Source organism: Peromyscus leucopus, chromosome 10, assembly GCF_004664715.2.
Source record: "Peromyscus leucopus breed LL Stock chromosome 10, UCI_PerLeu_2.1, whole genome shotgun sequence".
NCBI lineage: Eukaryota > Metazoa > Chordata > Mammalia > Rodentia > Cricetidae > Peromyscus > Peromyscus leucopus.
This window is the reverse complement of record NC_051071.1, coordinates 22014179-22041961: the sequence shown is the minus strand read 5'-3', so window position 1 is coordinate 22041961 and position 27783 is coordinate 22014179. Positions and strand designations below refer to the sequence as shown.

At 41.6% G+C, this 27783-nt stretch overlaps 1 protein-coding gene across 8 annotated transcripts in view; it reads right to left on the bottom strand.

Annotated features, from left to right (window-relative positions):
* Positions 1–27783, bottom strand: part of Cobl (cordon-bleu WH2 repeat protein) — a 235058-nt gene that overhangs the window by 27164 nt on the left and 180111 nt on the right. For all 8 annotated transcript variants that reach the window (XM_028882949.2, XM_028882952.2, XM_028882950.2 and 5 more), the window contains one exon: positions 5859–6168. In XM_028882949.2, the coding sequence (XP_028738782.1) occupies positions 5859–6168 (310 nt within the window). The remainder of the gene's footprint in view (positions 1–5858; positions 6169–27783) is intronic.

Below are 27783 nucleotides of genomic sequence, written 5' to 3'. Positions count from 1 at the left end.
ATGACCAAATCTTTAGATAGAGTCCTTATTGGCAGTTTACTGTGGCTGAAGACCAAGAAAACTGAAAGCAGACAAACATTGAGTGGGCATTTTGCTATCAGCCTGCACATGTTGAATAAACACAGCCAGAGCTATTTTCTCACACAGAACTGGAGGTGATGACTGCGGAGAATGCGACAATGTTCATGCTATTGCTGCATAAGGTATGAGGGACAAGCAAAGAGCACCGGGGACTTCTAAACCCATCTGCCTAGGAGGCTCATCTGCCTCGTCTGCCTTCCCCTTGGGAGCTCAGAGTGGAGCTAGAGGGGATGCCTCTTATGCAGCTGTGGCAGCTTTGGCCCAGCTTGGCCTCAGCACGTGTTTCTGTAGCTCCAGGCAGATGAGAATAGGGAATTGTCCTGTCTATTCAGTGCTGGACACATAGGAGCTGGGTGAGATTTTCTTTCCATTTGCTGTGAGGAAAGAAAAGGTGAATAGCATGATTCTGACTCATCTCAAATCATAAGATATTCGCAGCGCATTGTTACGCTTCTTTTTGATTTGGTTGAGTTTCTCTAAGAGATGTATGCGGCTGTGAACAATGTCTAAGAGGAAAATCGTGATGTTTTCAGAGAGTAGTGTAATTTGTTTATGGAGACCAAAGCAACCCTGCTACTGCAAAATGATAAGGGCAGCCTGAGAGTAGGTAGCCTGGGAAACTGGATGACTGCTGCACATGCTCACTGCAGCTGTAAGCATTCCCCCAGTGATAAGGCTTCAGACTGTGACACTGGTGTTTAATACATGGGGGGGTAGGTGGGGGGGTTATATGTATAATTTTACATCTTCTTGCAATCCTATTTTAAAGGAGAGAAGTGAATGCAATTTTAATTGCTTTAATTTTAGCTTTATGTATACATGTGATTAAAACATTTGTTCACTGTGCACTAGAATGGATGAATATTTTAGACATACAAACTATTTCAACTTGGACAGCCATGTGGCAAGTGCTTAGCAGCTAATATGACTAGTGGCCATAGTAGAATCCAGCACTCAATATTTTTCTATAGTATTGGAGATCACATCAGGGCCTTATGTATACAAGGTAAGCACTCTACCAAAGGGGTGCTATCCTCAATGTTTCCCACATTCCTGTGTGTTCTGACACTCCTTAGAAGGACTGTACAATATATAACATGCTTTTAACTGTTCCTGTAGCTACTGTGCTGATGATCATGAATACTCAGGGTTCTACATGGTCATGGTGTTGTTTATAAATGTCCCTATGGTCACACAGTTTCTGGACTCCAGGTATTATGGTCTGAGCTACATGAATGACTTCTGAAATGTTTGTGGCCACAGTTCCTGGAGTCCTGGTTTAGGGATGCAGAGGCTGGATGATGTAGAATCCAGGACCCAAGTTCTTTTCCAGTCTCAGTCTACATGCAAGGCTACTTGGGAACACATGCTCTGCTCTGCAAGTAGGGGAAGAATTTCTCTCAAACTGTAACTATGAACCTCGCTGCTACCATCCTACCATTTACCAACAAGCTGGGGCTAAGAAGGTCCTTGAAGGGTTTCCAGGTAGAGAGTGGGGCGATGGATGAGGGTGGGAGAGGGGACCCTCTTCACCGCAGACACTATACTTCTCTTCACACATATACACTATTTTTTTTTTAAAAAAATCCTCTGAAAATTCCATACATGTAATAACATGTTCTGACCATTTTCACCCCATCTGCTCCTCTCATCCTCTGCACAGTTCTGCTGAGCCCTTCTTCCCAAGAAGTCACCTCCACTCTCATAATGTGAGAGGGGTGGGGCCTCATGGCCCCTCCTCTAAGCACGATGGATGGTGGACAGGCTCCATTTGGTGCAGCTCTTTTGTTAAGTGCCTGTGAGTCCATGGGTCCAATGGCAGTGGGGCCTCATGCCCCTCTAAGCACGATGGATGGTGACAGGCTCCATTTGGTGAGCTCTTTGTTAAGTGCTTCCTTCCAATGCCATTCATGTGAGTTCGCATCCACCACTGCTCTTGATAAAGGAGAGTACTGTATTTTCTACTTCTGCTACGACTTCCATGTGACTGCATGTGGGTACACTGTTAAGAAAAACCCCAAGCCACAAAGGTCATCTCTCTTATTCACATTTTACAGCATTTTTGCCTAACTGAAGCTCCCCACAGGAACCTTAGAACTCAGAGTTTCATGATGCTGATCTGTAGACAGGCGAAGTGCCTGATGACAGCCAGATTGTTCGGGGGATCCACTGTTTAGCAACATTGTCAGCTCCACTCTTAGTCCTCTCAGGGTGGAAGAGACAACATCCCCTCTTCTTCTCCCTTCTCTGCCTATTATTTCTATTCAAAAAAAAGATGTTCTAGTTTGAAGAGGAGGCAGGCAAGCAGAGCTGGAAATGACCATAAAGATTATCCAAAGAATCCTGTTTCTCTTATTCCTCCATGAACTGTAAATAGTAGCAACAGCAACAATAATAGTATCAGTCGCCACTTTTGAAGGCTAACAATATGCTAGTCACTATTCTAAGAGGAAATGCTACATATCTCAATTTTACTGAGGAAGAAATAGAAGGCAGGAGTGAATTTGCAGGCCAAAGGCCCACTTTCGCCAAGCTATTCTTTAAGAGAAGAAGAGTGGTGGCCTGGGTCCTCTATCACAGACAGGTGTAAGATACTTCTAAGTCCATCCAGCATGAATTGTAACCATTTTCCTAGGGCAAAGCTAGTGGTGAAGCTCCAAGTGCCACTCAGAAGAAGGGACCACCACCACAGGCATATTTCACCTGTGTGTGTGTGTGTGTGTGTGTGTGTGTCTACCTTTCGGCCAGAATTCCTCTTGTGAATTGATTTTGTGTACCAAGTTCAGAGGAAGACAATGGAAAGATGATGCCCCAGTTTGAATTCAGGGCAGTGAAAAATTTGCAACTGGATCTAATCAAATGAGTTGATGGAAAAGCACCCTCCTTTTCAAACTTGTACCACACACAATAAACTAGACTTATGGTCCATCCCACTTGCTTTATTGTGTTGGAAGATAGGGTTTTATGACTGAGGCCCTTAAATGTAAAGCCTAGGCTCCAGGGACGCTGGGTGGTACTCATCAACACAAGCAGCAATGAAGAAGCAGTCATAGTGGCAGCGGGCTGAGTCTCTACCCTCAGCCATGCCAAATCAAAGCAGCAACTCTACCACATGACTGCACAGTAGGAAAAAGACAGCTAGTAGCAGAGGGTGACCCCCAGAGGGTCACCCCAAGAGGGTGACATTCCTCTTGGATGGGTGCTTGGGAGAAACAGTAACATGCAAACGCAGGCAATCCATTCTCCCAAATACAGATGATATCAGTAAGTAAAGACAAGAGGAAAGAGAAGCCAAGAAAAACAGGACCTTTTGGGCTTTTATGGGTCATGATTTGTCTTTACATGATGTTCAAACAGCATTTAGTGACTTCCTGAGTAACGGAGGTATGGCAACAGAAGATCTCATGCTGGTAAAGTTGAAAGCCATAAGTAATTCTTATCTCCCTAGTGACTGATCCCATAGTTTCTGCATGTTGAGGGTATCTATGACAACTTCTTGGAATACACTCTCATCCTAGAGTCCTGACCTTGCTTGTTATGGCAAAGGGTAACTTTTGGTGTCCTTAACCTTCTAGGGTCTAGCATTCAGAGGTGACAGAGAGGGACACAATGTAGCCTGATCTCATACCACCATTATGCCCTATGCAGGATGAACCCTTTTGGGAACACAAATAGCCATCTTAATATTAGTTCAGAAACTAGGTATTGGATTGAAATTATTCTGCGTAGAGGCAGGAGTTTGGAATGACATCTGCATCTGTACTAAGTATGAACCCTGGTAGGAAGACGATACTAAACAGAGTTTCCAAACAGTGCTTAGGGGAGCACCATCCTAAGTCCCACACAGAGGCCTTTTGCAGGGGGTATAAACCAGTGTCCTTGTCTGCAAGGTCTTCTAATAACCTACTGAGACTGACAGGAGAATATCATGGCTTCCCAGATATATTTGTACATGCTCTTATTCTGAATAGCCGTATCTACATCTGAAAGTATACAGATGGGAATCCAGAGGAAAGGTGCAATTATCTCTACGAGGTATCAGAATGGCTGAAAGCATGCCTCTATATACTTACTTAAGGCACACACTGAGCACTACCCTACCATGGACTGCACACCTGTTTAGTCTGGCCATGAATGCTCAAGTTACATAACAGCATTTTACATTTGTGAGATGTGAAATGCAAATCTGGATGTCTGGCACACTTCAGACCATCCACACAAGGTCTGTAACCTCCTTGCCAGGTGATAACTAGATGTCCAGAAAAGGGCTAGCTTCAGGTGATGGCTGCAAGTCCCCTGCCCTCAGTGTCTGCTCCCTTAATGACGGCCATTGGCCTCACGCCATGCCAGCTGCAGCTCTTCAGCTTCAACCCCTTCTTACACTACGGACATCGCCTACCGTCCACCTGGCAATGCTCTGAATTTCGCACTTTGAAATACACACACGATATACCTGTGGGCTGAGCATGTATGATTTTTCAGCTGAGACACTTTCTGCCAAAAATTTTAACCTCCTCCAACCTACAGTTTTTCATTTCATGAAAGGAGAGAACTGAGGTCATCTCTTGAGAGGATAACTTAGTGTCTCAGTCAGGATTAGAGATCAGAGACAGTCTTCTTCTTCGCCCAGCTGACAAGGTGAACAAGGTCAGATAGAGGAAAGTGACAGGGACCTGTGTTGTGTAAAGTGGTCCAGAGTGATGTAGCTACTGAAACTTGTTGTCAAGCCAGAGAGGAAGTGGATCCTGGTTAAAAAAAAAAAAACAACACAAAACAACAACAACAAAAAACCAGACTCTTTTCACAACATGCCTGAAAAGGAACCACAGGTAGAGGAGCACCCTGGTGTAAGAAAGCAACAGAATTTCAGCAATGGTTAAGTCACATGAACACGAGTCAATTAGGAGGTCCCTTAAATATGCTTTGGAAGCCCATGACACATTCATCATATGAATAAGAAATTATTGTACAATTTGAAAATAACAAAATTAAATTCAATCTTCAGACTTAGAAACTGCTTATGGTCAAAATAGCCAATGAAGAAGTTACTAATTTAAATATGGCAAGACATACAATTAAAAAAAACATAATAAAGTACACAAAAAACAATTCATAAAAAGTAAGATCAAATTGTTAGTAAACAGATTATGTAGTCAATCTTTACTATCCAAAGACTATAAATTGAGGACACTTGAGATGCTATTTGCATCATGATCCAAAGCTTAAAGCTTGATGGTCACTTAAACGCTAGACATCAATCCGCTAGAGTACTAACCCAAACCAGTACAGCACATTGATATTCCACGTAGCTGATGAATTTTTCTGATGACATAATTTCTCCTCTGGAGAACTCTCTATATTACACAGAAATGTACATGCAGTTTGATTATTGTTTCTAGCCCTGAAAACCTGGAATAACCTGAGTCCATTAATATGAAAGAGGACAAATACATGAATGGTCACTCTATGTGTTATCAAGGGTGACTTTTAACATTGTTGAGTAGAAAAGCAGATCACAGGATAATGCCTTTGGGTCCAGTGTCAAGGCACACTAAACATTCTAATGCATTGATTATAAGCATCTTCATGTCTACACACAGCATGAAGACAGGACTAGAGATAACAAATTGCAAATTAGGGTGGGGACACATCCATGGAAGGCACATGGCACTGGGGTATCAATGATCATTATTTGGGTCACCCTGACAAAAACATCTTTCATTGAAAACTAAGAGGTGGGTATAGGTGGCTCTACCTCCAGCTATTCCATGACTCACCTTAGAATTGAGTTCCCAGAGCCATTTTTCCCCCATGATGGGCTCTTTTGGGGACCCAGTTCTGGAGTTCCAGCTAGATCCTGGTCGCTGCAGTCCTCCTGGTCTGTGGACCATTTATCCTTAGATCTCATGCTGTCTTGTTGTGAGTCCAGAGAGATGACATCTGAGGGAGAGCTCATCACCCCTGAGTCCTCGGTTGTATCTTCGGATGCAAAACAGCTGCCCACAGATGCTGTCTCCTCAGCCTCTGGTGGCACCTGTGAGACTCCTCCCATGCTGCAGTGGCTGCCAGGCCCCAGGGGCAGGCTCACTGGAGAGGACACACAAAGACAGGTCAACACAGGCCACTCAGGGTGTCATGCTTCCTAACATGGGCAACATCCCTGTGACTTATCTGAAATGTGTGATTCAGGTAGATTTATGTAAGGAAGACCCCCTGCCAATATTATCTCCTGGAAACGTGTTAACTATGACAAGGCCTTATGTGTATGCATAATTGACATAAACTTTCCCATAAAAATTGGGCACTTGATTAATTTTGTTTATTTATCTTTGTGGTGCTTGGGATTTAACCAGGGCACTGCACATGCTAAGCAAGGGGCCAACCAAGGAGCTACATCTTCAAACCCTTAGTTAGTCCTTTAAACATGCATCCTCCAGGCAATTATGGTGATTAAATATTCAAGCTAGTGATAATGAAAGCAACTGTTTGTAGTCTGACTCTTGACTTAAAACGACTTCATATACATGCACACACACATACACACATATATGTATATAACAACAATTAATGAAAAAAAAACAGGGCCATGAACTTGAAAAAAAGGAAGGAGGGGTATATAGCAGTGCTTGGAGGGAGAAAAAGGAAGGAAGAAATGAAGTAATTACATTTCAAAAATAAAAGAACTAACAAAAAGTGACTTCCTTAAACAAGCAAACAAAAAACAATAAGAATAACTAGAAGTAAACCATTCTGGTATAAGGATTCTGACCAGCAGCCTCACAGAATGATGCTGAAAATGTGATTTTACATGTTCATGACATTCCTCCTCAATGTTTGAACCTGTCTTCATTTTTAGACTTGAGATAAGTTTTTGTGTAAATAAGAGATGAGCTTGGAAGGGAAGATAAAATTAAAAGGTATCAGAACTCAAGTACCAGTGGTTGATTGATATCCATGTGCATTAAGAAGAAACACACAGGAAGATTGTATGCAGAGCTGTGTGTGACTTTCTGTTGACTTTAGAGTTTGTCTCTGTTGAGACTTGATAGGGAACATGACAGTTATCCTGCTACTTGGAGACATGTTAAATATCACCCGTGAGAAGTCACCTTTCTCTCCCCGAGTGTCAGAAAGCTCTGTGTATAGAGCTGGAGTTTGCAAGATAGCAGTTCACCACTCTCCACTAGTTGTGCTCTAGGGTTGCAGGTGATTCAGTAGACACAGGTTCTAGATCTAAAGATTCGAGGCTAGAACCAGGTACTCTGTTCCAATGTCAATCCCTTTCCCATAGCCCCTGGACTTTCGGTGTTGATGTAGGCTGTTGATGTGTGCAAGTGCGCACCAATGATATTACTGTGCATTAATACAAGTCACACCCTACATCTCTAAATGTTATATCTCAGCAACAACTAACAGCATGTACTCAACAAACTGGAGGAAAATCCCTTCATGTGTTGCTTTATGTGAGACCTTGAACAATAAAAAACCATTAAAAATGAACACTTATCAGAACACAAATTTCACAAAAAGAGCTCAAGGCAAGTGGAGAACTACAGAGTGGGGTGGGGGAGGCACAAATGCAGAAGGCAATGCACTTCATTTCAGAGCGCTGCTGGACAAGAGTTGTTGTTCCCATTCCTGGTTAGGCTATTCTGGAACTCAGCATCCTCCTGCCTCAGCCTCCTCAGTGCTGGGATGACAGGTGTGCAGCACCATGCCCAGCTGCAAGACTTAACAGGACAGACTGAAGAACAAGCAGCACTATCTGTATTTGGTGGCTAGTGTAAACTTGACAAGATCCAGATCACCTAGAAGACAAACCTCAGGACACGACTCAGAAGGAATCTCTAGATTGGGTTAAGTGAAATAATTGAGGCAGGCAGATGACCTTAAGTGTGGGTGACATCATTCCAAGGGCCATGGTGCTGGACTGGATAATAAAATAGCAAGCCGAGCACCAACATTCATTTCTGTTTTCTGAGTTCTGATGCGAGACCAGATGATACCTGGGGCTACAGCTGCCATGTCTTCTCCACCACAATGGGCTACACCCTAGAACTGTAAACCAAAACCCATCCATCTTTCCTCCCTCCCTCCCTTCCTTCCTTCCATTGCCTTTTCAGGAATTTTACCACAGGCATGAGAAAAGTAACACACAGACTTCCATAGCCTGCAATTCTTGCTGCCCATGAGTTGGTGATAAGCTTTAAGATTCTCCTCTGCTCTTCCCATAAAGCCTTGGAGTTGGTACCTATGTCCCTTACTCCTGGACTCCATCCCTACTTCGAACTCTGATCCTCTGAAGCTACCCAATCAGACTCCAGGGAGAGTCTGCTCGATGCCATTCATTTCTCCCTCACCTTGACTTTCTCTTTGCTCTTTTTGGTCCTAGGAATCAAACTCAGGTCCTCATACTTGTATAACAAACATTTTAATGACTATTAACTGAACTCTTTCCCTATTTCTTACCCACATTGTGATCTTTAATTTTTTTTTATCTATCTTCCCTTCCAAGCTCATGCCTTACAGGTGTAAAATTGTCAACTAAAGTAAATAGCATATGATGAAAACCCATGTATAAAATTAGACAACCACCCTCAGTCCTCTCCTTGTTCATTTATACATGTCCTGACAAAATCATCAGGGGAAAAAATATCAAACCCCACGTATCAATCTCTTCAAGGTAGACAATTCCTGATCTATGATGATTCACCTTAAAAAATTTTCAAATCTAGTATGGTACAAAATAACAAACATTCATTTGGAATGGCATTTTAAATCCCAATCACTGTTGGGGGTCCCTGCTGTGGTCCAAGGCTGTCTTGTGATGTTGCATAGCAACACTGAGAAACTGCTTCCAGTTAGCCACAGGCTAAGGAAGTGAACCACGGATACTCAACACCATATGGTGTTGACAAGCTAGAAGGCTTGTACGCCAGTCAGATGTAGCAAACCCATTTCCACTTCTAATACTTCAAATTTCCTTATGTTCCTCAAGATGAAATCTATTAGTCAAGGAGAATCTATACTTACAAATGATTCTGTTTTTGTTTTGATCAATAAAAGGAAAATCATATATCATATTCTTTTTTTCCCACTAGTCATCAAAAAGAGTCCTCAAGAGTTGATTTCACCCGGGTGCTAGGGAAGTTCCCAGAAATCCACAAGGATGACCTCACCTTAGAGAGGGTGCCTGAACTAGTCTACCCTAGTAATCAGATTGGTGAACACCCTAACTGTCATCACAGAGCCTTCATCCAGTAATTGATGGAAGCAGCTGCAGAGATCCCCAGCCATGTACCAGGCGGAGCTTCAAGAGTCCAGTCGAAGAAAGAGAAGAGGGATTCTATGAGCAAGGGGCATCAAGATCATGATGGGAAGATGTATAGAGACCATCAAACCAAACAAGTGGGAACTCATGAACTGTGGACCAATAGCTGTGGAGCCTCCATTAAACTGGACTAGGCCCTCTATATAGGCAAGACAGTTAAGCTTGATCTTCTTAAGGGGCCCTCTGTCAGTGGGATCAAGATCCATCCCTAGGACTTGAACGGGCTTTTTGAGGCCCACTGCCTATGATGGGACAGCTTACACAGCCTTGGTGCAGGGGGAGGGGCTTGGGCCTGCCTCAACTGAGTGTATCAGGCTCTGCTGACTACCCACAGGAGGCCTTGTCTTGGAGGAGGTGGGAAGGAGGGGATGGAAGCTGGGGGGCGGGAGGAGCGAAGGGAGGGGATCTGTGGTTGGTATGTGAAATGAATAGAAAATTTCTTAATTAAAAAAAAGAGTTGATTTCACTAAATTTATATGGCCTAGATTAAAAAGAAAAAAATATTTCTATGTCCCACACTGAGACTTGTGGGTTCCATATCCAATACGGAGCTAGCAACTACTGTTTGTCTTTCATCTCAATGTACATTATCTTAGTTCTTTATATTATATGTCCTGGGAACAAAGAGAAAATAAGGCAAATGCTCCTCATGTAGTGATGCAAATTCACATGATGCATTCTAATATGTTTTTATGTATCTCCTGAATAATTCTAAACAACCACACTCCCTTTCCTTTTTAAAGCAACACTTGAAAAATCACCATCATGAATTCAAGTGATTACAACAAGTTGCAACAGTTCTACTGTACTGTAAACATTAGTGTTTTCATATAAATATTTCATTAATTAAAAATTGCAATCCAAAGACTACTTACTATATTTTCATGATCAGTTCCTTCCATAGAAAAATGAACAAAAAATTCCTCCTTTAATAGGCAGGGCTTTAGGCCACATCTCTTCCTCCCTGAATTAATTTCCATTCTATAGCCCAATAAAATCTTATCTTAATGGAATATACTTTTTGTACAAGATATATTTTAAACAAATTTTCTGTAAAATATGTTCATAAGTGAAAGATAAATTTTTATATCTTTTCATTGTAAGGCAATACTATTAAATTCTTTTGTGTGTGCACCGACTTCCTGCCACAATGATTAGTAGGCAAGAAAATTAGCATAAATATCTATTTTTTCCTGAGACACTAGGCATCAACTTCAGGGTCTTGTATATTTTACACAAACAATATACTGCTGGGCTACACCCCCAGCTACATAAACACACTAAAAATGTTGACATTTTTTAAACAAAATGGTAAAATGCTGCAAATGAATCTTATATAATGAATCAAATTGAGGCTCTTTCTCCTCCATTCATTGCTTAGAAATGTCTGGAGTCCTTATTGTTAAAATGAGGCACAGTTTAGCATAAATTCAATTCATAACTTCTGGTTTTATCAGATACAAGCACCAAAAAAAGCAGAGGTGAAAGAAAGGAATTTTCTTATGGCTACATCATTCCACTTAAATTTAAAAAGCTCTTCTTCTGTTATATGCCAAAAATAATAGACCTGTCACAAAAATTATGCTTAATGATCTATAATTGGGCAGTATAGTTAGGTCTTTTATCAATTTGGTTTCAGAGAAGAACTGGAAATTCCTGATATTCAGAAGGATTTGTTATCACTAGTGTTACATATCTGCTCAACCATATGTCAGTACCTCCACTGGTTTAGTTAGGTCCTAAGGGAAAGACTTGTCCATTGTAAGAAACTGCACCTTAGCAAGGTTCCCAGTGGTTAAGGAGAGTGTCTGTATTTGTAAGGGAGAAGAACCTTTGCCAAGCCTGGAACAGGGAAGGAGACATGGAATGATGCCGGAGTTCTTATTATAGCTGTTCTCAAAAAGGTAGAAAACTCCTGGAAAGCGCTCCTTTGGAAGTCCTGGAGATCTCTTTTGGAAACACGACTGGCTAAAGCCACACATAAGCCTAGTGTGGCGGCTGAAGATCTGAGGTGATGAAGTCCATAGAGAATGTCCAGGAAATGTAGTGAGTAGAACATTCCTTCTAAGAATGGGAGTCAGGAAGCTGGCCACTGAGCCACATTTTGGAACAAACTTGTTGGAAGGTAGAGATGAACAGTCTGATGAGAGGTGGACAAAACCAAAGGCAGCTTAGGAAATGCTGGTACTGCTGAGTGGCCAGGGCTCCAGTGTCTCATGTTACATTTATGACTGCATGCACACATATGTGCAAATAGGGAGGTGGGTTTCCGATTAGTCTTTGAGAGATCCTCTACCATCAGTGCTGCATGGGTAGTGCTCCAACTAGTGTCTGCAAACGCTGTGCTTTCTTTTCTTCTCATCAATTCTCACCAAGTGAAGATGACTTATTACTCTTCAAAATTATTTCCTCTTTCTCTTGATAGAAACTATTTAGTATCTCATATTAATGTCCTTGTCAATTAATTCACTCAGAGACACAGGCATGAAGACCAGCCCATGGTGAAGGTAGCAAGTATAGGAAACTCAAGCTAGACCATGGCCATGTGTAGGAAGAAAAGATGATGACAACTTGGAAAGCACCAACAGACCAAGAAAATAACAGGCAGAAAAGAGAGTCAAATATTTTATTCTTTGCATCAACCTATCCTCCTTCCTTCAGAGCATGAACTATGTCTAGGCCTAGAATCCTAATGTACCTATTAGAATCTCAGCCTGAGAAAACGCAACCTTACTTCATTATAAAGCAGAGTTACATTTTTACTGCTGTTAACCTTTTTCTAGCCTAGTTTTCATTTTCTGGGTGAGTCGATTGCTCCCAACAAACCCTAGCCACAGAAAGTAGTAAAGATGAAACAAAACATGGGTAATGTGAAAGACATGAACATAATGACTAGTCCAATGATAGATATGTATTTGAAGCTGGGAGCCTCAAAATCTCACAACCTCTCCATCAGAGCTATTGAGGAAGCTGGTTCCATTCATCTGTGACAAATGGATTAGGAGTGAGTTCTTGATAAGTGCTGACCATGACAACTGGCACATGGTTTTTCCACTGGTTGGAAAGAAGCATAGCCCCAAGAAAAATTTCAGTTCATGGAGCTATCATACATATGGTAAAGACTTATCTTGTAGAATTTCAAGTGATAAAAGCTAAACATTCTCTCTCTCTCTCTCTCTCTCTCTCTCTCTCTCTCTCTCTCTCTCTCTGATTAAATCATTCAAGATATAGTTGTTTCTTAGAATGAAAGAGTTCTATTTAATGAATGTTTATGTTTCTCTGACTGAAGATACATATATTTTCCAAGATGGTGTTTCCACTGTAGAAACCTTTATTTTCAAAGGACAGTAATTTGAGACTTATTTGTATTGCACATGAGTATAATCCAATTCAGGATATGCTTGAGTAAACCTGGAGAACACTTTGGCAGCCTTCCTTTGTCAGACAGCAAGTTCACTGACTCCTTACCTTGACTTTGTGTATAGAGCAATCACAGTATGAGTTAGAGACAAATCTTCCTTCCTGGCTTCTATCTTTTTAGCACCTTGCCTAATACATGAATGCCTATGTGCTAACATGATTTGTTTATACAATCTAAGTGTAGAAGGTTGTAAGATTTTCCTTTCTACATGTGGGTATCAAAACTTTGACCAGTAGGTTTCTAAATGTGTATATTTTAAAGGATGAATCCATAATTACCATGAATTTTTTTTAGTTTATTTTAAACTCTATTACAAAAAATTTGCAAAAACATTTCACACACCAAAATTAACCAGATGAGATCCAAATACCATGCAACTCAATGAACTTCTATATAGTTAGAGTAGTTGTTCAAAATGCAAGCTGTGGAGCTTCTCATTGGATTTTTATACTTTCACTATCAAATATATTTTTATAGACTTACCACCAAAGAGGAAAAATCTACAGTTATAACTAGAAAACAATTAGCTTTATATCCTCTTTCATAACTCATGTTCATTGCCTGCATTTGGTCCTTACCCATCCCCTACTATTTAGCCTTTCTTGTTTTCTTTTCTGCCTGTTATACAGCAACCCCCACACATTTGGTTGCATATATATATATATATATATATATATATATATATATGTATATATATTCTGCACTCAGGGGAGAACATTTTTTTTTCTGAGATTATGTGGCCTCACTTAATTTTTCATTCTAAGTCCACACATTTTCCTGAAAATTTTGTGACTGCATTTTTTTTTTAGAGCTGAGCTTTCATTATCAATTCATTGCTATAGTGACTAAAGCTACAATAAACATAAACATAGGGATATAAACAGTTCTATTGTAGGGTATGGAGTTCTTGGTGTAGGTCTAGGAGTGAAATAGCAGGGTCCTATGAGAGTTTTAATTTTAAGTTTTAGAGATATCTCCAAGGTGATTTCTACAATGGCTATACTAATTTGCACCTCTCCCCACAAAACAGTGGATAAGGCTCTCCCTCCCTCCCTCCCCTCCCTCTCCCTCAAAAAATTGTCAGATTTGCTGATGATAGTCATTCTGAATAGAGTGAGGTGGTATCTCAAAGTAGGTTTTATTTGTATTTCCCTGATGGGTACGGATATTGAACACTTCTACTAATAGTCATTGGCCATTTGATTTTCTTTTTCCTTTTTTCTCTTTTTTTCTTTATTGAGAACTATCTATTCAATTCACCTGCCCACTCACTGAGTGGCAGTTTTATTTCCTTGGTATTTAGTTTCTGAAATTCTTTGTGAGTTCTGGATATTGGCCCCATGTCTGAATGGCAGCTGGTGAAGAGTTTCTCCCACGCTGCGGCCTGTTTGCCCGCCTCCTTCGCTGTAGTAAGACTTGTTCCCTTTCACATAGTCTCACCTGTTGATAGCTGAGGCTAGTTCCTGTGGTGCTGGTGTTCTAGTTACAACGTCCTTACCCACCTCTAAATGTGTATGTTTTGAAAGATGAATACATCATTTTCATGAATGTCTTGGTAAACATTTGTCTATTTTTAACAAGATTAATTTTGTTTTATGCATAGGGTGACATATGGAAATTTTCTAAAGTTATTAATACAGCATTTAACGTTCTGCATCATTTCTTAAGTTCTAAGTAACTTTATTTTCTTTAGAGTCAACTCCTTCGATCAATCAGTCTCTTATGCATTTAAAAGTAGTCTGGCTCTCATGGTGGAGCACTCCTTTAATCCTAGTACTTGTGAGGCAGAGGCAGGAAGATCTTTGTGAGTATAAGGCCAGTCTGGTCTACATAGTGAGTTCCAGGCCAGCTGGGGCTACATAATGAGATCCTATGTCAAAGAGAAGAGGAGGGGAGGGGAGGAGAAGGGAGGAGAGAGGAGGGGAAAAGGGAGGGTAGGGTAGGGGAGGGGAGGGGGGGGGGGAGGGAGAAGTGACTCTTGGCTTCTTTTACGTGTTTCATGAGGGTGGCAGCATGGGTGGAAGTGGGTTCCCTTGGTACTTACTGGTGAATTTCAGTGTTTCCTTACTTTGGTACAAAAAGCCTAAAGACAGCAGTCCTAGATGTGGCACACGGGCTAGAGCTGGACTAAACAGAGTTCCAATGCGCTGAAAGACAGCTTGACTTCTTGAGGTAAACAATACATTGACACAGGTAGCTGGGTTTCGAAAAACAGTAGCCACAATATTGGTGTTGGTGGCCAGTGCTTGAACCCAGTCCTCATCAAAGTAAGGTTCCATTTTTTTTTTTTTAAAACAAGTTGTCCTTGTTTGTTTTTTGGTTTTTCAAGACAGGGTTTCTCTGCATTGTTTTGGTGCCTGTCCTGGGTCTTGCTCTATAGACCAGGCTGGTCTCGAACTCACAGAGATCCACCTGGCTCTGCCTCCCGAGTGCTGGGATTAAAGGCGTGTGCCACTGCTGCCCTGCTGTTTTTTCTTTTCTTTTTTTGTCAACTAGACTAGACACAAGCAGATTTATCTGTGAAGAAGAACCTCAATTGAGAAAATGCCTCCATCAAATTGCCTACATGGAAGTCAGTCTTGTATCTTTCTTGATTAATGATTGATGGGAGGCAGCTCTCTCTGAGTGATGCCATCCCCAGGCTGGTGATCCTGTGTTATATAAGAAGGCAGGGTGAACAAGCCAATGAGGATCCAGCAAGTAACCACTCCCATGGTTTCGGCTTCAGTTCCTGTTACTAGAATCCTGCCTTGAGTTCTTGCCATGACACACTTCAGTGATAGAGCATGACCTGAGAATGAAATAAGATGAAATAAACCCTTGCCTCCTCATGTTGCTCTAGATCACAGTATTTTATCAAAGCAATAGAAACCTGACTAAGACACAGTTCTTTAGCATATGGCCAAACAGGATTCCCTGTTGATGGTAATGTCATGGCTTTGAAAGTCACCTACAATATTTGAGTACTGACTAATTACTATAAAGGACAGGTCAAGTCAACACTGATAGATTTGAAAGCCTCATCATAGAACTGGGTCTTTATAGTCTGTATTGTTTAAGTGGCTGGCACTTATCTATCTTATGTTTAATTCTCATGAGACCTCCAATGCAGGTACCATGATTCCAATTTTGCAAACTGCAAAAGAAGTTACGAGCTAGAGAGATGGATCAGCAGGTAAAGACGCATGCTGTCAAGCCTGAGAACCTTAGTTTGACTCCCAAGACCGCACAATAGAAGGAGAGAACTGACTCTCTCAAGGCTGTCCCCAGCCTCTGCATGTGTACTAACTATAGCATGAACCCCCTACTCACAGACATACAGAGAAAATCACTAAATGGATATAACATTTTTAAAGTTCAACAAATTATTCACCTACCCTCGAGGGTACATGTGAGAGAAACACTCCGCTAGGCTCAGAAAAGGGGCAAGAACATCGAAGAAGATCACAAAAGTTCCTTTAGGCAAGTTCTAAACCAAGCAAGGTTCTTTCACCAAGAAAATATAATCAGAACTTTACTAGAATATCTGCATTGGAATTTTAAAAGTTGAGTCATCTTTTACAATCAATGGAACAAATTTTAGTCACCTATATCCAAAGTTTTGAAAGTATTTATTAATCGAAATACCTCAGCTCTCTAAGTCCTTCGTGGCCTCACCTCTGAATGGAACAGGAAGACTGGGAGTGGAGGGCGGCTGCTGCTGCCAAGCGCCAAAGGAAGCCTTCATTTCCACTGTCAAAATAGAAACCCTGTCTCCAGGTCGGCTAGTATATGAAAGCACGTAACTTTTATTTAATCAACACCTCAGAAAATTGACCTTTGGGACTTGCCAAGTTGCAAAGGGGCTCAATTTGAAAGTGACTGTGACTTGGGTCTTTCACAGAGCAGGTGAGTCATCTGCCACATGGACAAGCAATCTATGAAAAATATCACCCGCTGCACTTGAACTTTCTCCACCTTCTACCTTTCATCATTAGGGCTTGAGAGACAGTGCTTGGGGCCTACTTCTGCATAACTGCCCATAACACACCACAGTTACCACGCCTGGCCTTTTAATATAAAAACCAAATGGAGAAGATTTTTACATGTTATATTGAATTGTTGTTGATTTTTACCTATTAGGGAAATGGTTCTCAACCTGTGGGTCGCAACCTCTTTTGGGATGGAAAGACCCATTCACAGGTGTTTTCAATAATTATCCTGCACATCAGCTACTTACATAATGATTCATAACAGTAGCAAAATTACAGTTAAGAAGTGGTAGCGAAAATAATTTTATGGTTGGGGGTCACCACAACATGAAGAACTATATGAAAGGGTTGCAGCATTAGAAAGGTTGTAAATCACTGCGTTAAAGACTCGACGTGTTTTAGAAATGTGTCTTCTTCAATTTGCTATTAAATTTAGATCTCCCTTGCCCTCTAAACACTTTCTCTTTTTTATTGAATAAATGTGTAATCTTTGATCCAGAGTCCTTCTTGATGTCTTTGTGCCTTGGTTTCTCAAGCAGATTAGGAATAGTCATTGATTTTTTTATATCATCTATCTTTCTATCCATCCATCTGTCCATCTGTTGTGAGTGTGTGTGTGTGTGTGTGTGTGTGTGTGTGTGTATACGCACACACCATGACATATGTGCACCATGACATGGCACATGTACAGGCCAGAGGATAATTTGTGGGAGTCACTGTCTCCTCCCATCACATGGGTTCTAGAGCTCTAACTCAGCTTCTCACACCCAGGACAAGAAACTTTATTTATTGAGTCATCTCATCAGGCCCACCAATTGGATTTTTATTGTTTTTTTTTTATGGGTCCCTTACTCTTCTGTTTCCTGTCACATATACTTTGAGGTCTTCTGGTTTATTGTTAGTCATTTTAGGAAAAGATGGATTTATTTCCAATCATTCAAAATAAAAAATATTCCTATTCAAGAGTCTTCTAGGTTTGAATAATGCTTATGATCCCTTTTAACACTTCCTGCCATTTAGAAATAAAACAGATCTTTCCACTAGAAGGAGAAAAGACAATCCTCTCACAAACACTATGCACCACTGAGTGTTCCCTCAACCACCCCTGCCTGCCCTCTGATATGGCAGGCCTAGGAACTGTAAAAAGAAGGGGTGTCTGGGGCCTGGGCATCCAACCTGGTGAGGAGGCCTCTTTCTACTGCCACACTATGAACCTTAAATTCATGACGAAACAATGAATAATTGTAGTGTTCAATAAGTGGGATGCGTACTTTTGGTTCAAATTTGAGAATCTTGACATCAAAACCTCATCTTCTGCATGGCTAAGGACATGAGTCCTGTGAGTCACCTTACACAGCCCAGAAAAGATGACCTGCAATGCCACCATGAAATGTTGGCCATCTCAGAGGCCCCCATCCGTGGGCCTACCTGGCCTCCCATGATCCCGAGAGTCCCATCCAGCATTAGGCCAGCCACACCCTCATCTTCATATCTCCACACCTACCCCCCCACACACACTTCAGTTGTACTGAAAGTGAGGTCAATCATTACAGATTAAATTGCCATTGTATATCTATAACAAAACCTTTCATTTGGTGTTTCTAAAACAATTGAAATATAAGGTGATGGTTGTTTTCTTTTAATATAGATTACATTTGTCACCTGTTCTTTTTATTTTCATATTGATGGCTTCTTAAGTTTTGCTATTTATACATCCATCTAATGCATGGAGCTTTCAAGCTGTTTAGTGTAGTACAAGGTGTTCTAGCTCCTGTCTTGGATTCAGACCACATCATATGCCTTTTACTGAACAGAGCCTTGAGGTGGACTTTTGCCACCTGAGTGACGGGTGCTAAGTGGCCCAGGCGTTCTACATCAATCAAGATTATTACATTATTTTTCTCCCTCTTTTGACTGACTGGCCTAGAGGTAAGTGACTTCCTGAACTTTGTTCTCCATGACATTCTGCTGAGCTAGTGGCTGATTGGTCTTGCTCTAGCTGAAGATTCTCTTGAAGTCCCTTCATCTCTGTTGCCTGAGTGGCTCTGGGTCTACATCCCATTGTAGACCCCTCGGTAATGGAGACTGGCTCTGTCCTCTAGGAGCCCAAGGGACATCACCATCCCACATCCTTTCTTATGTTTTCCTCTTCTTTTCACTGAACACAATATAAGCAAATGGAACTTACTTTTTACTTCAAACTTCCCCTTTTCAGCTACCAGACCACTACAGGTGTCAGAGTGAGTGGGGCCCACCAACACTTTGATGTTGGACATCTGTCCTCCAGGTCTCAGAGACAATAAATCTTCATTATTCTACCCCTCCCCTCAAAATATGTTGCCATAATGTCATGAAGAGACCTATAAAACTGAGCAAGCAGCAGGGAGATTAGGGAGATTAAGGGATCCTCAATGACTGTTAAAGTCTAGGTCTCTGAGGATTAACCATTGCACATCCCCACCCACACCTACAGCCTCATCTGCTTAGCTGGCCAGCTCATTATTTTCGCCTTCTTATTTGTGTACATCGTCTAAAGTCTGGGACACATAGACTAGCACAAGCTGTGAACATGACTTATTCAAACTGCTGCCTGGGTCTGTACTAATGAATAAAAGCATATATATTTAATATGGAAAGACACTGTGACAGTTGTTGTTTTAAGACAAGTTCCTTTCTAAATAATATCAGAAACCCCCAAAATGAAAATATACCATGAAATATGTGGAGAAAAGCTAAGTGACTAATATTTATGCTTATAATGCATTCTTCTATAACACATACATACCCTGCAAAATTACCATCTGAAGGCCGCTCAATCCCAGTGAGTGTGGTTAGCCTACAGACCATGAAAAGTCACACCATGATTTTCCCACGGAGCCCTCTTGCCACTCCAGCAGGCTTGGTGATGTGTATCTGCTTGTAACTGTGACAAGATCAGCATCTGAGCCCATCATTTGGGGAAACTTGTATAGAATTGTTTCTAGCCCTCTCCAAAGTCAACAGACTACACAGCCAGCAAATTAAATGTTTCATACACAAACCACCTGTCTAACGCACAATTATGGTGGCCCAAAATAACTTGGCTTTATTGGTCAGAAAACACTCACCTCAGCAAAACTACCAATCCCCAAAATAACCTTCATGGATGCTGAGGTCCAGCCCCAAGTTTTCAAAGTCAGTCCTCAGGACTTGAAGCATCCCTTACTTTCCTTTTCTGAAAGGAAAGGATGGCACACTCTCATCAAAGTTTACCTGGTAGGTTGCTATTAGGATTTTTTTTTTTTGGTCTTAAAACAAGGTTATTTACCCTCTAGATTAGAAAATACTAGCAATTGGAATAAAATTGCTCATTCACTCATTCTTAGGATAATCATGGTGGTCTACATTTGGCTGCTTTTACTTCTGTTTTTTTAAAGGATACACATAAGAAAATTTTATAATGTATGAAGAAAATTAGATATATCACCTGCTATTGATTTAGCCACTCATTCTATAGTCAGTGAATTCAAGACAATATTTTTTTCTATCTTTTGTATATCTCATGCTTACAGAATTCACCCATTTCACATGTTTCTTGGCATCCTGGTGGAACTGTGGTCTTTTGGAGACTCAGATAGCACTGACCAAGTGCTGGTAGCATATGATGCTAAGCACAATTCTTCAGGAGGCCACATGTGTGGAGCCAGCATCCAACACACCATGCTGTCCTTCCCATAGCTGGGACTCAAAGGGTGGAGCTGAAGCGGCATCAGCTACCATCACCCCTGAGTTATCCACTAACAAACTTCCTGCTGCCTGTTCTCTCGTCATCCCTTTGTTCTACATGCTTAAGGTTCTCCATCCTAGAGTTCTATGAGTAGACACAACAATGAATTCACTGAACTGAAATTTAAGACTGCTCACCCCATCACTTTGGGATCTTCCTATCTTTGAAGGCTAAGAAAGGGTTAGAATGATGGCTAGGGTGACTAACCCAGACTACAAAAGGGAAACTGGACTATACCTCCTAAGAAAAGTAGGAAAGAATCTCTCTTTAGAATACAGGCTGCCCCTTAGGGCAAGTCTCAAAATTACAATGTGCTATGATTAAGGTCAATGGAAAACTACCCTAATCCATTCCAGGCAGACTACTAATGGCTCAGGCCCTTTAAGAATGAAGGTTTGGGTTATTTCACTAAGTAATGAACCATAAAGGGTCTAGGTTCTTAATAAAGGCCAAAAAGGGCTACAGAAAGAAGGCAGATGATAGAAATATCAGTTCATGCCATGAATACTGTTACAGAAATGATGACTACAGTTATACTTATTTTGTTATGAATATACTTCTAGACATATACACATTATGCAAAAATAAATCATTTTCTTCTGGTTTTCTTTCCTCAATATGCAATACCACTGACACTTTATGTCAGTATTTAAGTATTATTAATTTTACACCAGGAAGAGAGACAGGTCTCAAAGGCGTTGATGCCCCTGGAAGAAGGCATCATATGGAGACTAAGGTCTCCATAGTTTGCAGTAGAGCTGCATTGTGTTACTTGATATTAAGGCCTTGTCTTTATCTGTATTTGGAGATTAAGTGTGGTTTAAAGACATCCATGTGGTCAAACTGATGAGAGGGAGTAAACTCCTGACAGTTGTTTACATGTCATCTGATGAGTCTAAGTGAGCAAAATATTTCTGGGGTGTCTGAGGCTGGTATGGAACATGAGCATTTTAACTATTATAGATTAGAAGAAAAAGAGGATTTACAGAGTTCGGATTTCAATCTGCTCAGGGTCAAAAGACAACAAACTGCTCTGTTTGCAGGGTGACTTCCAGCCCTATTCACCTTCAGACAACAGAGCTCCTGGTTTGAGGTCCTTTACCCTCAACTTGACTCACAGCTCTGCTGCTCTTGAGGCTGTTGCCCGTATATGGCAGATGGTAGGGCTTTCTGGTCTCCTGTCACACATGAACCACTCTGCATTTTAATTCAACTTCTCTTGAAATAATAAGCATGTAAAATACAAGCAGGTATCTCTATGTATCCACCAGTTCCATGAATAAAGGATTAGTACATTTTTAAAGCATCCAAGACTGAACATATATATACTGTTTTCTTGTCATTTCCTTTAAACAATCGATTCATATAGTGTTTAGATTATATTGAGTAGTATAAGTAATCTAGAGATAATTTAAACTATACATGAGAGGATTATGTAGGTTGCATGCAAATACTGCACAACTTCACAAAAGGAACCTGGGCATCCAGAGTTCCCTGTGAATACTGAGGGGTGACTGTATACGTCATTAGGGCTAAACAGTGGGCAGGATTAACATATCCATATTTCATAAAAACTTTATTATTCTGCCCATGCTTTGAAGTTGTTCAGAGAATGAATTACACAATTAGCAATGGGGTAATTCCTCCCGAATCAGCTTTCCCAGGGTGCAACCCTCACTGCATGTCCAGCATGGATGTTTGGCACAGCCTCCCACTTCCCCTCCCTTCTTGCTTCTTTCAACTGTCCCATGAGAGGTACAGGACTCACAGCCACGGAAACATGCTTGAGGGCTCAACTGCCTCTCTGTAGCTTGGGGAATCCCGTACTCTGGTCAGACACTGGGGGACAGTGTAGCAGGAGGGCTCAGGCTTAACTTTTATAGGCTTTGTGTCCAGCACTGGGCCTACCTGTAGTGACTGGGTGCGAAGCTCCCCATTAGTATCAGTTGTGTCTCTGAAGTGGCAAAAGTGTCCACTTTAGGCATCTCAATTAAACCCTGGCTTCAGTGCTCCCAGAGGATGCCAGGGCTAATTTATTCCTGCATTTTGTTGCTGCATAGCAAGACTAGTGCTTGCTCATGGGCACTAAGACAGTTGGCAATGCTCTGCAGTACAAAGAAAAGAGGGTGCAGAGGAGTCCAACTCTTCAGCGCCTATCTGCCAAGGGCATGGCATCCAGAACTCATAGCCGTAGTTGGGGGGGGCATCAGAGGTTCTCTGAGAAGTGGCAGGAGCCCCCCAAGTGCAAGGCATTCATTTTCAAAAGCAGTTAAAGATACTTTAAGATTCCTCTCAAAGGAGACAGGCAACGACAACATCTTAAGAAAAAAGAGAAAAGCAATTTGGCCCCACATTTCTCAGGAAGGGGTCTGAAGTAGAAAATGAGGTTTTATTTGGGCTTACTTCATAACACGATCAACACTTTTCTTCTGATATTTTTTGTTGTTGTTGTTGTTTACAATTGAGGACTTGAGTTGCTTAATCTTTCTAGTTTGTAGAAATCTGAGAAGAGTATTGAAAGAGATCTTGGGACTTTAATGAGAGACAGGCCAAGGGATAGGAGTGACAGGGCATAGAGGATATCTAGAATGCCAGGCGCCACCTATTAGACATAAACATCACTGTACCATAACACTTTCAAGGAGACAAACTGATGTTGCCTTGCCTCTTTTTTTCATAAGAAGCAAAAGTCTAGATTTTAATGTATAATTTCTTGCATTTTGAATTGTAGCCACTTTCATACTAATTATGATTTGTTCAGTGTTGATTGTTGTTTTAAATGTTTCTGCATTTACTTGCTTGTGTAATTCTCAAAAGCAGCTTTTCTTTTCATAGAAACTCTGGCAGAGTGCAATTAAATTGCCTGAGATTATCCAATAACAGAGTTAAGAGAAGCTTGGCCCAAGTTGTATGACTCTAGCCTGCTTGCTGCTCTGGAGAGGCTTCCGCAGACACCGTTGGGGTTGCTCAGGATCGTTTCTACCTCTTCTGCTTGGAGAAGCAGCCTAATTGTCTAGCACAAGGGGCCTCGTGACCCAATCAAATCTTACTGTCCTTGCTATGCCTTGGTCATTGCATGCTGGCCTAAAAAACGTAACTGCATGGATCAGTCACCATGACTGACTCTAGAGCTCACATGAGACTTACTCTGGTTTAAGGGAGCTAGTTCCCACCTCTAGAGTCACAGTCACTGGAACTGGCAGAGACCAAAGGCATATTGAGTGACATTCCAGCCACCCATTCCTGGATCTGTTATGCCAAACAATGGAAAGCGTGTCTCCGAAGAGGTATTTGTACATCTGTGTTCCCTCTGGCATTAGTCCTGATAAGAAGTGTAAACAAATTAAATCTCTGCATATGGATGGATGGAGAAAGATAATATGGCATACACAAACAATGGAAGTTACTGAGTCTTTACAAGGAAGGCAATTCTGCCTTACGCCACCATATGAATGAATCTTGAGGGCGTTGTGCTAAGGGCCTTGAGTGAGTCACAGAAAGACAAATGCTGTGTGATTTCATTTACATGAGGTACCTCGAGCATCACATTCTTAGAAACAGAAGGTGCAACTGTGGTTGGAAGAGGCTGGGGAAAAGGGCAAAACAGAAGTTAATGGATATAGAATGAGGCTTGGAAGACAGCGAAGACCTGGAGGTCTGCTGCACAGCCATGTGAATATCTCAACACCACAGAATCGTGCACTTGGAACTATCTAATGTTGCACATTTTGTGTTATTTTTTAAAGTTATAATTAAGGGCTACTAACTGATTCAGCAGTTTACTCAAACAATTTAAGATGCCTTGCATAGGTCAAGCAAAAACAAGTCTAAGCAAAACACAGAGGCTGCCAGGCCCTGGAGCAGCGTCTCGAGGGCCCTTTTGCCTGCAAAGTCTGCAACACAATCTGTGGCTAATGGTTAATATCTTGGCTCAGTTTCCTCAGAAGTTCTGTTAGCTGGGAGAAACCGGTGACAACGTGGTAACCTTTAAGATGGATAGAATTCATTACATTAGAGGGTGTAAGTAACTGACTTCAGGAGAACATTTGCAGGTCCATAAATATGAAACATCTTTACAATGCTCTGAAAGAACACAAGATAAACAGGATGTGAATGCTGAGCTTACTATGAATGGTCTGTAAAACCCAAGGTTCAAATGCAACCAAGGCACAAGATAGGTTTCAACTGTGGTGTGTGTGTGTGTGTGTATGTGTGTATGTGTGTACACCAGCACACAGGTGCATGTGTATTCACAAATGCTTGAAAGGTCCAAGGAGAGGCTAAGAGGTACATGGGGGCCAAGGGTTGGCACAAGCAGAAGCAGCCTCTGATGTCAGCATGGTGTAGGATATCACAGTTCCTGATTGCTCCTGGAAGCATCTCCTGGGATTGACAGGTTTTCTCTCATAGTCAGCAGAGAACTTAGTGTCATCAGAACTGAAGACACTCTTTAAACTGTCAACATGGATGAAATTAAGTCAGAGCAAGGGCAGGAATACATACAGGAAAATGGCTACTTCAGGAACAGGGCATTATAGGCCATGACAAATGTGGGTAAAATCAGTACAGCTAGTAGCTGGAGAGAGGTGGGGTACTGACATGGAAAAGGGCCCAGGCCCTAGAGTCAGGAGCTACTGCTGTTCCATGATTGCACATGGGTACATCATACTCTCTGCAGCCTCCACTATCTCCTTAGCAACCAAAGGATGATGACAGCGATTGTTATGGTCCAAAATTTGTTCTAAAAACACACCAGCTGCAGCAAATTCAGAATGGAACATTATGTGAAAAAGGTCTTGAAAGTAGTGGATAAGTAAGTCAGACCATAGGGTAGGCCTCATTCGGTGAGACAATATAACTGGCATTCTTAACAAATGAAGAGATCAGAGCCCCAAACACAGAAGAGCTATGAAGGCAAAGGGAGAAAAATGTCATCCATGAGTCAATGAGAGAGCATCCAAAAGAACCAATCCTACTGGCATCCTGATCACATACTTCTGGCCTTCAAAGCCGGGGAAGAACACATGGCTTGTTTGAGTTGAGAATCGCTACTACGTCATAGTAGCCTCCTCACGGCAGCAGTGTACGGTGTGGCTTTGGAGACGAGTCTAGCACAATCTAGTCTCGAGAGGTGTCCACAGGTGGGAAACTATGTGAGCCTAGTGCTTTGGCTCATCTCTGTACTTGCTCTTGGCTGGCGTTTTAACACGCAGCAGAACTGGTGGCGGTGGACTCAAGAGCTTCAATCATGACCAAACACCACTGCCCATACCTCCAATGGCAAGGGCTGCCATGCTCCGTGCTCTCCTTCTGTGGACCTATGGACAGTTCTGGGGGACGAAGAGGAGGAGGAGGAGGAGGCAGCAGAGCAGATGCACAATGCCTGGCCGCACACTAGCAGGCACGGTGAAGGGAGGAAACAGACACAAAGTTAAGCGAGTGGGGCCCAACTGGCAAGGAACACGGCTTGGCTTAAGCATTAACTTGATTTTTGGCCCAGACCAAGTTACTTATCTCCGTGCCAAGGTTTTCTTATTTGTAAACCGAGGATGTTAACAACAGCACTGCCTTGTTAGGGCTGTGGTAAAGATTAAAGAATTAACCCATAAAAATGGGGGGGGGTACCTTTAGCTACTTTTACCTCATGCTTTTATCCTATGAGGGGTGAGGCCGTGGAGTACAAAACGCTGTCCATCTCCAGAAGACTTCTTTTTGCAGACCCACTATGTGCCCCCCCTCTCTCTGTGTGTGTGTGTGTGTGTGTGTGTGTGTGTGTCAGCGAGCCCCAGGCATAAAACAGCTAATGGATGCAGATATTAAGATGAATGTTGAAACAAGCATATCAATATGGCGGTATGAGATTCCGCCCTAGACAAAGCTGGATAACTCGATATTTTAACCATTGGATCATGTTCTCCATTTGCAAATCTCCTTCCAGTGGCAAATTAAGAATCACAGTGATTTGATATAAAATGTAATGTTTTATTACATATTTCAACACATGGTCCCTAGCTCAAGGCGCTCCTTTAGAAGCTTATGGAACTTTAGGAGGTGGAGCCTCCCTGGAGGAAATCAGTCCTTAGGGGTGAGCCTTGATGTTTCATAGCTGGCTCTACATCCTATTCACCCTTTGCTTCCTAATTACAGATGCAATGTGACTAGTGTCTGTCTCATGCTCCTACTAATGTGCCCTGCCACCATGGACTGTAGCAACTCAAAATGTGCTCCAAAATAAATGCTTCCTCCCTGAAATGGCTTTTTGCTGGTGGTATCTGGTCACAGCAATAAGAAAAGGACCTGAGATAGACAATAAAGAAGGCCAACAATGATTTCTGGGAAGGCTAAGTGGACAGGTTCACAGTTCTTACAAAGCCAAACACAGGTTCATAAATATTGTGTGTGACATGAACTGGCATCCACAAGCTAATAATATCACATACTATACTAACCTCATATACAGACATGTACACATACAATGCACTATGTCTGTATGCATGGTTGTATATGTGTTATGAATGTATATATGGATATAGTGTTTCCATAACAATGATGTATACACATGCAGGTATATGGTATGGATACCCCTATGTGTTGTGTGTGCATATGCATGTGTTTACAGCATGTACCAGTGTCTTTCTACATTATGCATGTGCATATGTATACATTATACAGAGATACAGTGAATAAACACATATATCCCCACAAAGCACACACACACACACGTATATATGAACATATACATAATGTTCCCAGATACATGTATTCATTAGTCACCCCAGCAACAGCAGATGGAGAATCTACCAAGCTCAATACAGGCCTTCCCTTAACTGTGTGATTTTTAAGCAAATCAGTTGATTCTTTTGGCTTTACTTTCTTCTTTGTGTGACTAGAGAGGGATCAGCTTTAAGACTGTAGTCACCAAGCCTGCTTGTTCTGTGTGACTGGTTGCAACATAATACTGGCATAAAAGCAAAGCCCTGGTGTTTATTTTTTTGTATCTTTGTTTCCATTCTGCAGAGCCGTCCATCAACAGGATAACTAGAGCTCCCCCTGGTGGTTATATATATAAGCAGCCAAAACCACTTGTTTTCCAAGATACCTTAAATTAAAGCAGCCCCTTGGGAACCTGCCAAGCTTGCAGAGAATAACGGGCTGGTCAGCAGTCGGTCCACATTAGAGCCTGGAAAGATTCTCCCCTGGCACCAGCCCTGCC